The 18,170-nt window shown below is 42.0% G+C and overlaps 1 protein-coding gene across 14 annotated transcripts in view; it reads left to right on the plus strand.

The window, feature by feature from the left end:
- CACNA1C (calcium voltage-gated channel subunit alpha1 C) overlaps positions 1 to 18,170 on the plus strand; it is a 498,932-nt gene that overhangs the window by 405,072 nt on the left and 75,690 nt on the right. For 13 of the 14 annotated variants that reach the window (XM_074871704.1, XM_074871694.1, XM_074871692.1 and 10 more), the window contains exons 21-29: positions 1,544 to 1,603; positions 5,666 to 5,772; positions 7,261 to 7,348; positions 8,499 to 8,606; positions 9,314 to 9,366; positions 9,473 to 9,619; positions 10,512 to 10,713; positions 11,167 to 11,325; positions 14,224 to 14,334. In XM_074871704.1, the coding sequence (XP_074727805.1) occupies positions 1,544 to 1,603; positions 5,666 to 5,772; positions 7,261 to 7,348; positions 8,499 to 8,606; positions 9,314 to 9,366; positions 9,473 to 9,619; positions 10,512 to 10,713; positions 11,167 to 11,325; positions 14,224 to 14,334 (1,035 nt within the window). Of the gene's footprint in view, positions 1 to 1,543; positions 1,604 to 1,739; positions 1,800 to 5,665; positions 5,773 to 7,260; positions 7,349 to 8,498; positions 8,607 to 9,313; positions 9,367 to 9,472; positions 9,620 to 10,511; positions 10,714 to 11,166; positions 11,326 to 14,223; positions 14,335 to 18,170 lie in introns of all 14 variants that reach the window. The other variant, XM_074871705.1, reaches the window with a different exon arrangement.

The following is an 18,170-nucleotide window of genomic DNA, read 5'->3' on the forward strand; positions in this document are numbered from 1 at the left end:
ATTGATTATAAAATTATTCTATTGATATAATAACCAAATGTCAGGACCTACAAGGCAGCAAGGCAAGTGGACATTTCCAGTTATAATGTGTGTAAATTAATATAGGGTGCAATTGAGATCTGTCCATCCTTGAAATGGCCCTTTTAAAATTCTCTAAGTTACAAAAATTGATAGAGCCCAAGACAGCCTTGAAGAAGTGAGAACAACTTGGGGTCAAAAATTGAGCAGTGACCTGAAGAATTTTAAGTTATACAGTAGTAGTAAGTGATACATCCCCTCATTTGACATTTAGTGTCTGCAAATTAGTCCAGATTCAGATCATGCTTAAATAGTGCAATCTAAAATAACCCTGTAATTTGCAGTAGCTACCCCACTTCCCATGGCATACCAAGCTGTAAGAATCTAGCCACTTATAAATCTGAGTTAGGGTACAGGCATTGAGATACAATAAACACCTGTGGGATGGGAAAAGGCAGTTTACTGCTGTATGTTTATTAGTGTTTCAGTAGTAAAGGTTTAAATTTCACAAATTATCAGTTTTCTACAGCTTCCATATATTGGCCTTCTGGTTTAGAACTTGGTTATGGTAAAACAACAGTAATCCAAGGGCATGATACTTTAGAGTTTCACCATTTGTAGTGTGGATAACACTGAAATGGCTTGAGATATTGGAATACATTTGAAACAGAGTTTCATTCTGGTCCCATTAGTCAATGAGAAAGTTCCCATTTGCATTTGTGGGATGTCAATTGATCAGCAGTGAAAGACATTTCTGTCCTTGGTGCTGTTACTTTGAAAATCACTTTACACTTCCAGACTTGCTGTTGCCTTCTGTGACACCCTAGGGCCACTTTTTATGGTCTGCTATGCATGCCACCAGTATCCCCATCACCAGGTCTAAGTTCATGGGAATGATGAGTGTTTAGCTTGCCCGTTATCCAGGATGCCAATAGAAAGATGCAAGATCTAAGCTAGGCACCTGTAGCACATGACCAGATTATGGTTGCAATACAAGAGCTGGGATTCTGTTCAATTGGCAGAGGCTTTGTTATTCATCCTAATACAGGGCAAATCAGGATAGAGGGGGGAAAATAGCTGGAGCATGAATTTGCAGTTTGCTTTTCTTCTTTGTGAGAGTCACAGAACAAGCCTGAATGGAAGTTAATAAGAAGGAATCTCATGTTTTCCACTGAGAGACCAGACATCCTTGTATTCTCAGTTTGGAAGTCTATTTGGGAAAACCCTTGAATTCCTTATCAGATTTTAAAAAGAAAAAAAATTCATACAACAACAACCAAAAAGTTATTTTGTCTCTAGAGCCCTCATGGGATTGTAATTCAGATTTCATGTAATGTGCTTTTTGTCCACTGTGCCAGGACCTTCACTGCATTCAACAGGACGTTGTTACAGAACCGTTTCCTATATAGTCCTCCTTGTTCCCTTGTTAAAAGGCATATGTATTTGATTTTGAACTGTGATTTCCCATTCAAGTGATCAGTCACTGATCTACCCTTCCCACTCCTATTCCCTTTTGTTTTTACAGATTCTCTTTTATTTTGATATAGTATTTACTGTCATTTTCACCATTGAAATTGCTCTGAAGGTAAAGTGCCCATCTTCTCTGCCATTACTTGTTCACAATCTTACTAGTTTTCTGCCACTATCTGTTGCTAACACACACGCCTGTTTGTTCCTGGGTCACGCTCAGTACCACTAACCCAATTGTGCTTATTTTTCAGATCCTAGGCAATGCAGACTATGTCTTCACTAGTATCTTTACATTAGAAATTATTCTTAAGGTAACCAATCTGAGAAATACTCCCTCCCTCCCTCCCTCCCTCCCTCCCTCCCTCCCTCCCTCCCTCCCTCCCTCCCTCCCTCCCTCCCTTCCTCTCTTCCTTCCTCCCTTCCTCCCTTCCTTCCTCCCTTCCTCCCTCCCTCCCTTCCTTCCTTCCTCCCTTCCTTCCTCCCTTCCTCCCTCCCTCCCTTCCTTCCTTCCTCCCTTCCTTCCTCCCTCCCTTCCTCCCTTCCTCCCTTCCTCCCTTCCTCCCTTCCTCCCTTCCTCCCTTCCTTCCTTCCTTCCTTCCTTCCTTCCTTCCTTCCTTCCTTCCTTCCTTCCTTCCTTCCTTCCTTCCTTCCTTCCTTCCTTCCTTCCTTCCTTCCTTCCTTCCTTCCTTCCTTCCTTCCTTCCTTCCTTCCTTCCTTCCTTCCTTCCTCCCTTCCTTCCTTCCTTCCTTCCTTCCTTCCCTCCCTCCCTCCCTCCCTCCGTCCCTTCTCTCTTTCTTTCTTTCTTTCTATTGCTCTCTTTTTCTTCTTTTTTTTTTTTAACCCCATTATTATCTCTACACAAAGGATTGTTTATCTTTTGATTTTAATGTTTGGTAGTTGCTTAAAAAGTCTTCTGTGAAATTTTGATATTCAAACTTGTAATGTAGGGCCTATATCAAAATAATGCTTTTTAGGGGAATCACAGTGAAAGGATAGTCCTGTTGTGAAAAGTAAGAGGGGCCAAGAAAAAGGCCATCACCCCATAAATTTCTCTCTCTACCCTGGCCAATCTTTCAAAACCAGGATTTGTTTCCTTGTTGTGCAAGGAACCCTGAGCACATACGCCTCCTCTTACATATGCTACAACCCAAAGAGAAGGTCTTCAATCTGCACAAGTCATGAGGCCAAGCCAGAGGGCAGCCGATGACTTCTGTAAGGTTACAGGCTGCACAGTCAAGCAGGAGACAGGGAGTGCAGTGCAGAAGCTCACTTTTTAGGTGTGGAGAGGTAACCAAGAGTACAAATCACTGAAACACCAAGGACTGTAGCTGCAAATAAAAATTGCTGCATCTCCTGTTTGAAACCTGGCTTCCCATTTCCCAGGAACATGATCTATACCAAGGGAAACATGCAGGAGACTAGTTTAGCTTGGAAGAAAATAAAAATAAGCTGCCTTGTTCTTAACTCTAATTTTCCCAAATTGGTAAGCTAATAATTTAAATAACAGTAATTGAGCAAAGTTCTGGCTTTCTAAATGCTAGGTTCACTTGGCAGCTGGTTTTTTTCCTCAGCAAGCTAGTTCTGAGTGCTGGCAGGCACTTAGAGTTGCTCAAATCTTGTAGCTCAGGACCCTAATAACAGTATCCATACTGAAAGCTGGCAAGCAGGGTAGCCCCTGCATATTTTTGTAGAGAAATGTGCTTTTTGATATGACTTAAAATCACCAAAGCCATAATGTTCTCCAAGGAGATTCACATATTATGCTTTTGTGCATCTGTGTTTACACAATAAATCTGAACATGCACATACCAAATGGCTGATCAAAAAGGCCTGTCAAAAAAGGAAAACTTTTCAACAGCAACATTTAAAAATAAAACGATAGTTCAAGGCACCTGTTTGAACTTACAGTTACTAATTCTGCCCCCACTGAAGCAAACGGTAACAGTCCTAATGACTTCAGTGGAAGCAGAACTTAACCCATTGGTGTTATTGCTCTGCTTTCACCAGGGGAGTGTGCTGCATAGTGCCTGAGCCTTCCCAATGTCCTCCTGTTAACTTCAGTGGATTTGTGTCAACACCCCTGGATATTTTCTGGGTTCAAGTGGGAGAGGAGAGCAAGGACTACAAATGTTTAAGAAAATCTTCTGTTCTTATCATGTTAGTTCATGCCTCACAAGTTGCTTGGTTTCTCAGTACATGTTTCTCTGCTGTCTTGCACTGAGCACAATGTTTTGCACAACAGCAAAGTTAGTGTAAATGGTAAGAAACAGAAGACTAAATGGCCATAGGATGTTCAAGGCTGCAGAGAAACAAGCTTCATCTGCCCTTATGTTGCTGATGACACCTGCAAGCCTCACACTGCCATGGTGGAGTCTGGTGAATGTCAGCAAGGTGACCACCAAGTTTTTTTTAATTGGCATCCTAAAGGCTTGTTCAATGCCCTAGATGGAAGACAGACATAGATTATATGCTCTTTGAGAGTCTCTTCTGAGATAACAAAATCTCCCAGCAGACTTGAGAGAACAGTTTGTATAGAACTTAAACTCAGCAGAGCTTCCCCTACTGATTTCAATGGTGTCTACTTACTTTCAAGATTGCCATACAAAATCAAACCAGTAAAGGGCATCTTTACCACCTTTGTTATGGCAAGAATCCCTCCCCACTTCCCCAGTTTAATGTGTCTATAAGTATAAATTCTAAGCCAAGATAAGAGTTTATACTTCCTCCCCTTCTAAGTTCTGTCTGACTGATTGATAGTCAGTTCCCTGATGTCATGGATGTTTGGTGAAAACATAATCTGATATACCATGTGCCCTTCTATCCTCCTATGAATAAAGTTGCCACAGGTAGGCATGGCTGGAAACCACTAGCAGGTATACCATCCTGAGCTATTAGCAGGAGCCAGAAAACTCCAGTTTGAATTTCTAGTTCACATTTCTCAGCTGGGAGTCTGGCTAGAGCTCACAATTGAGGAACAGTCTCATGGTGTCTGCTTCAAGTTACTTTAGACATCTTAGATGAGATACAGAGGACCAGATTTAGAAGCCTGTGTTCCTAACCCAGGTAATGGAGGGACATTAGCAGTTGTGGGGATGGGGTTTCTTCAAAGCAGCTCCGTTAGACTGCTCACTGAGTTTAAGGTAGGTGGTACAAATACCTCCATCACCTCACCCTCTTTAATCGTGCCAGACTCATTTAGTCCTATTCCATAACTGAGCTCAGTCTAGAATTCAAATTCTGAGCTCAGAAGTGTTTAGGTCTGACATGGTGGCTGAGACTCATTTCTGTTTACACTGTAAATCCAGTTCTGGAGCTGTGCCATCCTCCTCAAAGCCAGCAGGTATTCAATATCCCTTCATACCCAGACAGGGCAGAGAGTCCCTTGTAAAATATGTGCATTTTTTCCCTTCCTCTGCTGGGTGATGTTCATAATGATTACCTCCACAAAGAAACCACTCTGTCTCAAGGAATCTTGCCTTGGGCTTTGTGAGGAAAACCAAGGGGAAAATGCAATTGTTTCTAGAACAAAAATGGAGGAGTCTGGATAGGGATGGGAAAAGGGATACAGGATTGAGCTGAACAGAAGGAGCAAATTGAAGAGAGCAGGAATTCCTCCTGTTGTTTCAGTTAGCTCTAAAGCATCAAATCCCTGACGGATTCTGTTTTTTCTTTATGGAGGCAAGAGAGCTCAATTGTCCACTGCAGCTGGCCTAAGCATTAAAAAACATTAGAAAATAGCCCTTTTTGGTTTTTTAATTCAATTTAGCTAAAGAGGCCTTTATGTAATACAAGCATCATACTCACAAGTGTCCTCTGCCATTGAAGAAAAAAGGATAAGCATATGATTGCAAAGAGTAGTTTTTGCAAACAGTCATTCGGCTGCTTTACTGATTCTAAATGTTATGTTCTCTATGCACTCAAAGCGCATATTTTCCTCACTGAACCTACTATTGGCTTTCCCTAGTTAGGTCTTTCATAGTTATCTTACTGTCGTCTTCACTCTCTTTTCTTTCAATGGGGACTTAGATTCTCCTTTGGGGTCTGGGGGTGAATTGTCTGCTATGTTAGAAATACTGCCCCTCCTCAATTATATAGTCTGAGCACAACCAGATGGGTTTGATTTCTGAACAGATGCTAATGGCAAAGTGTGTTTGTGTCTTCATGTGCCTTCCTGCAGATGACCGCATATGGGGCTTTCCTCCATAAGGGCTCCTTCTGCAGAAACTATTTCAACATCTTAGACCTGCTGGTGGTCAGCGTTTCTCTCATCTCCTTTGGGATCCAGTGAGTGAGCTATTTTCAACTTGCTGGTTTTTTGGGACCGTAGGGCTGGGTTGGGAGGTGATACCTCAGCTCATTGCCTTATCTGGGTAAGATTTTTCTCATGAACCTGGAGGTATTTTTCTCAGATGATTCAAGACCATTAAAATTCATCTTCAAGAGGGGAGGTAATAATTGGGAAATGCTAGACTGGTGACCTGGAAGGGGGATCTTCCAGAAAGAGCAAATGGCAACAAGAAACTTGGTCCATTAGGAATCATGATGCTTAGCTTTGTTCCAAGATGTCAGATTCACTGTATCAGTTCAGGACAGTTAAGCGACTTACTGTTCCTTCCTGGAGATCTCATAACCTCTTTGGAAAATGGGGTGATAGTGTTTTGCTACTGCCTAAGATGTTGCGGATCTTGGTCAATGGAAGACCATCAAGCTCTTGAAGAGCTGTGTGAGAATCTGCAGAGTACTGGTGGCAGTGACAGTTGATCCTGCTTCTATCACGCCACTTTGTGTTGGTTGATCTGTTAATTTGCTTAGTAAGTTTATAGATTTACTTGACTATGTGGAACTCTGTGTCAGGTAGGGCATTTCCTAAGTAGTATCACATCTGATAAGAAATAAGCTCCCAATCATTACTATTACAGGTTAGCAGCTCACTTATGTTCCAGAGCTAAGTAAAGCAGAAGGATTTCTCAGATCCATTCATCTTTCAGTCAAGGTCTTAAGAATGGCACAGTGCTCATTTTGACCTGCTGTTTCTTTCTTACAGACCTAACTAGACTCTTAATATATTAGTAAAAAAACTGTTCCCAGAATCAGTAGGAGGGCCTGATGTCATACAGCATGGAGAAGAATCTCAGTCTTGGAAGATGCAGAGAGCTCTGTTGTAGTAGATATTTGTGCTCAGTACTTAAAATTAAGTACCTAAGTCATCCTAATCAATTCAGTGGGAGTTTCCACATCCTTAAATTTATGTACACACTTAATTGATTTCTGGGATCAGAGGCCAAACACAGTGCAGGATCAAACTCCAGGTGGACAGTATACCTTTAACGCTGGAGTCACCTGGAGTTTCCACTCTTCTATGAATATTTCAGTGGAGTGTTTCTTTGAGCCTTATCTGAAAATGTCTTGTGATGACTACATCTTGGCACAATTTCCATATCATAGATATTTACAGAGTATTTAGCAGCTTGCCCTGCTTAAAAAAATACCCTGCTCATATTTCATTCCCTTCGTTAATACAGCAGAGATGGTGAAAGTCAGGAGAATGTATACTGAGCCTGCTCAGATCAGGAAGCAAGACCTACAAACATAACATCAGAGACTAGTTTCCTTACCCCTGAAGTGCCATAGCAAAGAGTTGACTCTAACTATCCTAAGCAGTCTAAGGCTGTGTAGGATTTCAAACAAGAAAGAGTGAGTGAAGTCTGTCTGCCCTTGCAGCACACCCCTTATACTGCTGTACCTCTCAGACATTCCAATACTTTATTCTAGGTCCAGTGCCATCAATGTGGTGAAGATCCTACGTGTTCTGCGAGTCCTTAGACCGCTGAGGGCCATCAACAGAGCCAAAGGACTAAAGGTTAGAAGAGTCACAATGCATTCTGTAGACTATAAATTCAAGTTATTTCAGGCTACAAGGACTTTTGCAATGGTTCAAGTAGTGTTTCGGCAGAATCACAGAATGGTTGAGTTTGGAAGAGACCTCTGGAGACTGTCTTGTCCAACAACCCTGCTCAAGCAGGGCCACCAAGAGCAGGTTGCCCAGGACCGTGCCCAGATGGCTTTTGAATATGTCCAAGGAAGGAGACACCACAACCTCTCTGGGCAACCTGTTCCAATGCTCAGTCACACCCACAGTAAAAAAGTGTTTCCCAATGTTCAGATGAACCTCCTGTGTTTCAGTTTGTGCCCATTGCCTCTTGTCCTGTCAGTGGCCACCACTGAAAAGAGCCTGTCTCTGCCTCCTCTGCACCATCCCTTCAGGTATTTATATACATTGACAAGATTCTCCCAAGCCTTCTCTTCTCTAGGCTGAACAGTCCAGCTCTCTCAGCCTTACCTCATGGGAGAGACGCTCCAGTCACTTATTCATCTTTGTGGTCCTTTGCTGGACTCTCTCCAGTACGTCCATGGCTCTCTTGTACTGAAGAGTCCAGAACTGGACACAGTACTCCAGGTGTGGCCTCACCAGAGCTGAGTGGAGGGGAAGGGTCACCTCCTTCAACCTGCTAAAAGTACTTTGCCTAATGCAGCCCAGGGTACCATTCGTTGTCTTTGCAGTGAGGGCTCATGTTCAACTTGGTGTCCATCAGCACCCCCAGCTCCTTTTCTGCCAAGCTGCTTTCCAGCTGGGTGGCCCAGCATCACCACTGAGGTTAAATGTTTGCTCAGGTTACAGATGGGTTCACAAGCCTATTTTAACATAGCCTTGCTGTATTAGATAAATTCTTTCCTGTGGACTGGTGGGTGCCCAGCTATGTAAATCAGTGCTGCTGGAAGTTTCAGAGAGCTGAGCTCTGGTATCTTCCTATGCCTTTCTGCCTGCTTCTAAGAATATGGTGAAGAACGTAACGAGTTGGTCTTCTCTCTCCTTTCCTGAAACATTACTTAATGGGCAATAGTTAAATGAAATTCTTTTATTTGTATTTTCAGTCTTGGGCTTCTTCCTTAGCCAGAGCAGCTCAGAACAAAGCCTGCAAGTTACTTTTGTTTCTATCTTCCATTTGCAGCATGTGGTCCAGTGTGTGTTTGTCGCCATCCGAACCATCGGAAACATTGTGATTGTCACTACTTTGCTGCAGTTCATGTTTGCCTGCATTGGAGTTCAGTTGTTTAAGGTAAAACCATTGGGCCCATTCATTCATCCATTACACTGGGCTGTATTATGGGGTGGGAAGAAAAATATCATGAAGAAGCCTGAGGAAGGGGAGATGGAGTCTTCTGTGTGGAAGGCAAAACATTTGGGACACCGTCAGTGTTGCCTGTGTTCCTGCTACCGGCAGTTCCCCAGAACTGGACCAGGCATATTCAGAACTCCTGCCCTTCATCTGTAATCATAAGAAATCATCAGTAACCTCAGTAACCTTCTTCTTCCCTAAACAGTTTGTGGCATGACTTAGTGCCAGGGAGGTGAAGGGGGATGTTCTAAATGATTGGACCTTGCAGGCTGTCTACCCCCCATCTTGTAGAGGAAGGGGCATGCCAGATAATCACAGGAGGTTATTCATTCACTTCTTTATGTCTGCTTTTATTTCTTTGCCTTTCACCACCCTTCTGACAACTAGTGTTCTGAAACACTCAGTGGTCATGCACCTCAGGACATACACATAAAAGTACTGTGCATGCAGATGAAAGCCTGTGCTCTGAACTACCCAGATGCAGGTAACTCTCGATCCAGTTTGCTCACATCTACCTGCAAAAGAGCATGTACACATACTCATACTTGGTTAAGCAAGTAGTAAATGCAGTCTCCTTGGTGCATGATCTGCCCTAACCCTTGCACTGTCAGGAAAGGAAGCTTCATTACTCTTTCTTCCTTTTCAAGGGCAAGCTGTATAGCTGCACTGACAGCTCCAAGCAGACAGCAGCAGAATGCAGGTGGGTCTGACCTTTCCTAGATAGCCCCTTTAACTGGCCACTGAACTCAGGGCCTCGTATTGGAAGTGCAGTTCTGCCATGGTCTCTCTCTGCTCTCCATCTACAGAGGGTACTACATTACGTACAAGGATGGTGAGGTCAACCAGCCAATGATACAGCCCCGGAGCTGGGAGAACAGCAAGTTTGACTTTGACAATGTCTTGACTGCCATGATGGCCCTCTTCACTGTCTCAACCTTTGAAGGCTGGCCAGAGTAAGTGCTTTGTGGGCTGGTGCAACACTAGCAATGTCCTCATTCATTTCAAAAGAGAAAATTCAAATGCAGAGCATAGTCTTTCCCATTCTAAGTATTTAAATAAGTCTAAAACATCAAATAAAGCAATAGTAGCAGCAGTCATTGCAGTTATTACGTACTTTGTAAATTCCTCAGGGCCTGCAGGAATTACTGTTCCTGTACTTGTAAACAGTGCACAACACCGTCTCTAGCTCTTAAAAAATGATTGCCAGTAGTAGCAGTGATAGCAATATTTGTCACAAATATTATGTATATAAGTGGATATAAAATGCTTGTCAGGCACTTGCCAACATTGCTAGGTGTTACAATTTTCCCGATGGAGCCAGCAGGGCAATATGAAACACAGCAGTTCTGTCTCTGCAGTGGGCAGACCTGGGATGTCTTACCAGCTGTGCTGTCTGTGCCACAGGGGCCGAGGACTCCCACAGCTCCACTCTGTCAGTGTGACATGGGCATGCAAGGTATCAGGGGCCTGTGTCACTGGGTGATGCCAACAGCAGTGTTAACAAATATTAAAAGTGCTGAGATCCCCTTTTGTCACAAAACTCAGTTCCCAACAACACACTCGCCTGTCTTCTGTTAGCTGAAGGGCATGCTTTTTCTTTAAATTTTAATTGTTCAACTATGAAAGCGTTTCACCCCTGAACAGGTTCAAATGTGTAAAGTTAGTAAGAGCCATGTCTTCTCTTTTGCAAGAGTTTACGTTCAGATCAGTACAAGTCTGCACATCTGAGTGAATTAATTTTGATACAGGTAGAAGAAAATCACAAAGTTAAACTTTATAACATCACCTATAAGGCCTCAAGACAGTTGCAGATTTTCTCTGCATTTGGCTCCTGTTTGCTTTCAGGTTGCTGTATAGGTCCATTGATTCCCACATGGAGGATGTGGGACCCATCTATAATCACAGGGTTGAGATCTCCATCTTCTTTATTATCTACATCATCATCATTGCTTTCTTCATGATGAACATCTTCGTTGGTTTCGTCATCGTCACATTTCAGGAACAAGGAGAACAAGAGTACAAGAACTGTGAGCTGGACAAAAACCAGGTAATTTACAACACCTTGTTGCCACTAAAGGTAGAAAATACATTGAGAATAAGCATTTAAGAGAGAGATACATACAGAGAGGAACATGTGAAGATTGCCAACAAGATGAAACACTAAGCTGGCTTTATTGCTATTTTCAGGAGTCAGGTAAAAAAAATCTTGCTGTAAGATTTGCTCAAGAGACAACATTTACTTAAAAATGTGTGCTGTACCATTTGGTTCACTGAGATTAGATGAGCATGACAGCACTGTCTGGCCAAAGTAAATGCATATGGAACTCTTCAACAGGTACAATATGCACATTCAGATTATGACCTAAAAGAAATTCTTCTACCAAGAATTTTCATTTCAGTAAAAAACTTGAAACACATTGTATTTTTATTATATTTGGAGGTAGCTGACCAACCCTGCATTTTGGTTTTGATTTTTAAATATACCCTGCCTCTTTCACAGCGCCAGTGTGTAGAATATGCCCTGAAAGCCCGGCCCCTGCGGAGATACATCCCTAAAAATCAGTACCAGTACAAAGTTTGGTATGTGGTCAACTCCACCTATTTTGAATACCTGATGTTCGTTCTGATCCTGCTGAACACCATCTGCCTGGCCATGCAAGTAAGTAAGCAAGCAGAAAACCTTACAGGTGATGAATTATTAGATTTTGTTGGGGAAAATGTAGAAATGACCAAGGTTGAGACCTACTTTCACCATGTATTGAGGGAGAGGGACAGGAGCATGATAAAAACAATTGTACCATGTTCGCTCCTGATGACATTTAGTTAAAATGAGGAATCTGCCTCTTGTCCCCTTCCTGATAATATCTGATGTTTTCAGCAATTCTGTTTTAACTCCTTAAAAACAAAGAAATGAAAAAAACCCAACAGTTACATCACAGACCATTTCAGTGTCCACTATAATAACAAGCAACTTCTCAGTTCTGGCTTGTTCTCTGAAATGCAGCAATAAGCCCAGAACTGCCACTCACCTGAGATCTGAATTTTAAATCTGGGGCTTTTCTGTGTTAAAAAGTAGAGAGCAAATATTTTGGTAAACAAGGCAATCAAGGAAACTGGGGATAGGGGGTAGGAAGGTCCTAGTTTCTCCTTCATTCTGTGATAAGAACCATAGAAACTGTCTAGGAAGAACCTCTAGAGGCCATATTGTCTATCCCATCACCTAAAGGCAGGATCAGCTCCACCTAATGCATTTCTTGATAGGTGTTTGCCTAACTTGCTTCACTACTGATGCTACTGATTGCCTTACTACCCACTATGCTGTGCATTCATTTTCCTTACTGTGAGAAGGTTTTCCAAATACCTAATGTGAACCCACCAAAAAAACATTTGCAGCTGCATCTACGAGAATAGCAAAGAGATGTAGTAGATTACCATGTGCAGGTGGAACAGCAGTAAAGGGGAAGGAGTCAAAACCTTTACTAAGTAACCAGCTTACAAAAAAGAAGTCTTACATTCATTTCAGTCAGGAAATGGGATCTCATAGACGCAAACTGTTCTGTACATTTCCCCAAGTCTGTATTTCCTGGCTTGTTCCTTCCAGTCTGTCTCTGCCCAAGGCCTCCCTCACCTTCCTTTCATTTTCAGTCAGTCCCAGACTCCACCTGCTAAGCCTATCTCTGCACTCTCAGTTTCCTTGGCCACTCAAGCCCCATTGTCTTCTACACTCTGTTTGCTTAAGAGCTAGTCTACCTGTCACTCTTCTCCCTAAAACCCATCCTTCCTCCTCACCCAGTCAGTCTCAGAACTCTCTTCTCTGGTCTGTGGCCCAGACAGTCTGGATCCCCACTCCTCACGCAGTCCTTCTCCTCACTACACAGACTCCCAGTTGCAGTTACCCCTCCATGGACTTCCTTTCTAGTCTCTCTCTGACCTTTCCATTTGATCATCTGCTACGCTTTGTTCCCTTCGAGTCCAACTCTCCATGAACTCCTACACCAACTTCCTTTTTGACCATAGTATCCCACCACTACATTTTCAACTGGATCAATCTACTGCCCTAGTCCCAGCGTCCCCTCAAAACTAGCCTCAGTTTCCTATCACTCACTAACAGTCTAAGTCTATATTCACAGTCAATTTTCACCTTATTTTCTCTCACTGTCTCCAGTCCAAACTCACCAGATTTCTTGACCTCCCTACTTTTTCTTCATCTTGTCTAGCTCTTTCCCATCCCCATTGAAAAGGCTTCCCCTGCTGACTTGCCTAAGGTACAAAGAAAGGATTGAGGCAGCATGAGCACAAGAAAGTGCTCTGCTCTCAGCTGAACTATCTACTGCCCTGCTGTCATGAAGCAATAGAGGGCGGCTATTACGATCACTCTGAAACTTTGAAGCATGATCAGTTGCTGTGACAATGGCACACGCCGAGAGCAGGTAGAGCTAGAAGCCATGAGATGTTTGTGAGCCCACAGGCAGGACAGCATCTCTGGAGATTCTAGGAAGTCTATATCCATCTTGAGAAACATACAGTTTTTCAAAAGCTTATACTGTGGCCAGATTTGGGTCAAACGTCATCATGGACAGCAAACACAAAAGCCATATTCCAGTAAAATTCCAGGTTTTTAAAAAGATTCCTGCAGGTACTAAAGTCTCTCAAGGAAAATGTTACAAAATATTTTGAAAATGCCTCAACAATATATTTTTCCCTGGCCTGGCTTTCAGCTGCAGCTGAACTGTTTTAACTGAAACTCCTTTAAATAAATCACCCTGACCCGATACAGAATATGAAAATTCATCGAGCTGGTTAAAGTTTATCAAAGTTAAGCAACTACAAATGGGTCTTATAGCATGAACTGGAAGATGACCTTAGACCTAAGGCAGTGCAATCAGTCTCAAATATAATGATCTGGAAATAAGGATATGAAGAGTGAGGTGGCAACATTTGCAGAAGACACTACTTGAATTAATCAATAGAAGACAGAGAGTAACTTCATAAGATCTTCATAAAGTTAAGTGAATGGGCAGCATGATTGCAAATTTAGTTCAGAGTTGACAAATGCAAGATAATGTATATTGGAAAAATATGATCTGAGCTGCTCATGTACTTTGCAGAATTCTGAATTAAGTGTAATGACTTGGGAATGGTTTAGTATCATGAACAGCTCAGTGAAACCCCTGTTCACTCTGTGATATCAATCAAACAAAAAAGTAATCCAAGTGTTAGGAAAGGGTGAGATAACAAACACAACTGGACACTATCTTGTATCATTATGCAAATTTATAATGAGCCCTCAACTGGAACGATAGGTGTGATTTTGGTAGCCCACACTCAAAAAGATTTTTTTAAAAAGGTAGGAGAACCAGAGCCAGATGGCAAAAATGGCTAGAGGTATGGAAATGCTTATGTGTGAAGGGAGATGGGAATTCTAAATTGAAAAAATGGAGCGTGCTGGGGGTTTTTAGAGAACCTCAACATAAAGGGAGATCAAGAGGGGCCCTGTGGATTCCTAACTAGCTGATATGTCTGTTCCTCACGCTGCTGCTGGGATGCTATTTTTCAGCACTACGGTCAGAGCTGCATGTTCAAGGAAGCCATGAATATCCTCAACATGCTCTTCACTGGCCTCTTCACTGTTGAGATGGTCCTGAAATTAATCGCCTTCAAACCCAAGGTAGGTGCTATAGGCATAGAGTTTCCTGGCCTCTGTGTGTGTGTGCATGTGTGCGGGGCAGCTGTGAGGAGAAGGAGGAGGTGAAACTTTCTGATCTATTACCCCACCAATAACTGAGCTGGACAGTTGCTCTCTGGATTGGAGTCTCACATATATTTAATAACTTTTTCACTGGAGAGTAGACACACACGCACCAAAAAAAAAAAAAAAAGGCAACACTTGTTAATAGAGAAGGTTCCTAGTTCTCTGTTTTCATGAAGTTATAATAATGACACTGTGTTAAGAATATAACATGTTTTCCATTCTGAATGTTATTCTAATACTCCCTCTGACTTTCCTTAAATATCCCATGATTAGTCTCCTGGCCTAAGTGAAGTTAATCAAGCATGACTCACTTGAGTTATGAGCTTTGGGAAAAAAGTGTTTCTTCTGGGTTGGTTACATCTCAATGATGGTTTGGATTCCTTTAGTTTTGAATTTAAGACTTCATTGATAATATTCAGTACTCCAGCAGGTCCTGTCTGAAACTATTGTCCTGTCCATTGGGCCATGGCATTCTCTGCTAGTATAGCTGGGGTATGATTATAACCTACAAGCTCTTCCAAGTAAGTTGGCACAGCTGCTGCAGGACAAGGACAAAGATTCTAACTTCACATACTTTAAGATTACACAAGGCTTTCTTCTTTGGGGTTTAAATTCAGTGGTGGGTCATAAGGGGTGAAATCCAGATACCTAAACGCAGGTACCTCATGCCATTTCATATCTTCAATGATACCTTGACACATGAGGTTGTATTTTTAAGGATACCTTGACACATTGGGGTTGGCAAATACTGTTTGAAGCATTAGATATGACGTTGGTAAAGATGAGAACAGTCATGTCTGACAGTCCTGTTTGTCCTTCATGTTAAACATTTAAGGGATCACTGAGGTTAAGAGCTCCTCCCAGCTCTAACCTAACATCTTCCTCATCCTCAGCTCAGAAACTCTGCTCTCCTATTCTACTGAATTCGGTCTTACTTGTTAACTCTGTGTTGTCTTTACTCCCACCTAGTCTCTCTCTCCTTCTTCCACACTTTCTAGGGCTTCTTCTTAGAAGAGTCACAATTCTATTTTTTTCCTGAGCCCAATGTCACTATCCTATCTCAGATGTAGTTCTCTTGAAAGTTAGGAGCATCTTGTGCAGTCTTGGTGAAGGACTGATTATTTTATTTTTTTTTGTGAGATCTCCAGCACTGTCTTGGGAAATTTAGAAGTATCATCACTTGTTTCAGAAAGGATTGTAATTTTCAGGAGGGATCTACCTTTCACTTTGAGATTTTGCCATGTCTATTAGCAAGCAAATCTTCTGGCACTTTGTAAGAATATTATCTGCATGCTATATACGCACAAATGTATCTCACAGGCTTTCTGATGTTCTTCTGATTTCATGGTTCTACTTTACAGGAGATTCTTAACTTTGAGAAAGATAAGGTTCTCAGCAGGATATGTTTTGAGCATTTAGGACAAAAGTTCAACCCATTCAAATATTGAGCTCTGTACATATACAAGGGAGGCTTTACCTGACATGGTTGCCTTTAACAGCAAGGAATTGGCATTGACGATACTGGAGATCCTTTCTATTTTCTGTGTCTTACTTTCCTGTGTTCAATCTCCTTTTCAAGTTTTGCTGCACAACAAAGTATTTAAAAAAATCAACTAAGGTAAACATGTATCCTCCAGATAGCAAAGCACTGGAACAGATTGCCTAAAGAGATTGTGGAATCTCCATAATTTGAGGTTTCAAGATTAAGTTAAGGGGACCTTTCATTAGAAGCAGTTTAGGAATGTATGATCTGCCTTGAGGCAGGGGAATAGACTAGACCATCTCACAAGGCCCCTCTCAGCCCCATTTTCCATGATTCTGTTATTTCCAAACTACATCTCCAGCTACTACGCTATAGTAAAAGTGAGAATATAAAAGAAGTTTTCCTTGTGACCAGAATATAGAGTCTTAGTAAAGTCTTCTCAACTAACAATCAGATAACAACCTCAAGTTGGAGCCTGCCCATCCTGAAAGAATAGCCAGCAAAAAGAATAAATCTGTTTCAAATCTTAGTCTTGCCTGTATGCCAAAGATAGTACTAAGTCTTAAACTGCTATTTTAATTAAATACCTTCAGGAAAATAAACAAAATTTTTAAAAATGGAACCACAGGACTTACAGGGAAGAAAAACAGGAATGAACTTGTGAAAACAATTAATACAGCAAAAAGACTTGCCTCCAGTAATATATTCACACTGGATTATGTTGAGTACCAGTTCAGTGACTCAAGTTTGGAAACATCAAAATTCCTTGTGTAACTTGAAATTGTCTGTTCAGTACAAGTATTTGGCCTGCAGCCTTCATTCCCTGCTCCATATTGACTCAATCTGCTCTCCAAAGAAGGAAACCCCCTCTCCCAGATGACCACTTGGACTGACATGGACCAACATTGGAGGGCACAATCTGCTTCTCTTCAGGTTGCACATTGGGATTGAAGCTGAACTTGCTGAGAATTTGTTCTGATGTGGGAGTCTCCCAGCATGGAGAAAGTTGTTATCTCAGCCCATTGCTTGGCCAGATCTTGTGTCCTCCTATCACTCAAGGTATAAAAACAAACTACATTTGCAAATGGAAGTTGTCTCCAGGAACACCAGCTGAAAAAGTCCAAAAGGATTTCATTGTTACCTGGGTGAACATTACTACAGCACAGCCATCATCCTCTACTCTCTAACCAACCAAGTCCCCCAGACAAAGAAATGAGATACTAAGTGATATTAGTGTTTCCCAGATGTGAAATGGCAAGATTAAATGCTCATGAGGTCTCTGCTGAAAACAGATTTGTTTGCCATTTCCTGAACAATAAAACACAAACCAGCCTTTAAGCTGCTTTGTCTCATTTTGAATTTGTGCCCAAACATCAGTCTTTTCTATCTGAAGACTACCCTAAAATGAGGGAGCTGTAAGATTTATGACTAACAAGAAAACACGAAACTTAGTTAGCTGAAGGTGTTTTGTCCTCGTCTTAGCAACAAGCACCAGGAGAACGTGGCAGAACAGAACTGAGCACAGAACTGAAACTGGCAAAATTCAGTCTGTTTTCTCAAACTTTGCAGTGCTTAACCCAGCAGTGGGTGCTGCAGCTAATCTTCAACTACAGCAAGTAACATAGTAACTGACTTGTAAGTCTGAAGCAGCCACCACAGAGCTTGCACAGCCACTTCCTAAAGGCACCTTGGAGTCAACAGTCTGCATCAGCAACAGAGGATTATGGTTTTCTCCATCTGTGCAAGGTAGAACAAGCTACTGTTTATTCATACCTTGACCAGAGAGAATTACTAACGGAACTGGGACAGATCTCTGAGGTACTCAGAGCTGCTGTTGCCCTGGCTTCTTACAGAAGTCACCATAGGGATGTGTCCATTCAGAACAGCTTCGGGGGAAGCGTAATATGCAGAGCTCCTGCTGCAGGCAGTGATGTGGCAATCGCTATTATGTGAAGTAATATAATGCACTACAGTGCTACCTGTGCATGCATAACAATTGAAAAGGTGGCAGTCTGACTGAATAGGCTTTTCTCTGTATCCAGCTTTTTTTTTCTTCACTCCCATTCTGTGAGGAGACATGTCCTTCTTATTCACTACTCTTAATAGTAAAGGTGAAAAAAAGTAAACATGGTCAGTTGCACAGACATTAAGTAGGATCACATATGTGCCTGACTGCAAAGAATCAGCATGGATAATCCAGCCCTGCAACTAGTCTTGTGGCAGGAGCAAGGATTTACTCATTGAAAGGCCAGCTGTAGGAATAAGGAGC

This window comes from Strix uralensis, chromosome 5 (genome assembly GCF_047716275.1).
Source record: "Strix uralensis isolate ZFMK-TIS-50842 chromosome 5, bStrUra1, whole genome shotgun sequence".
NCBI lineage: Eukaryota > Metazoa > Chordata > Aves > Strigiformes > Strigidae > Strix > Strix uralensis.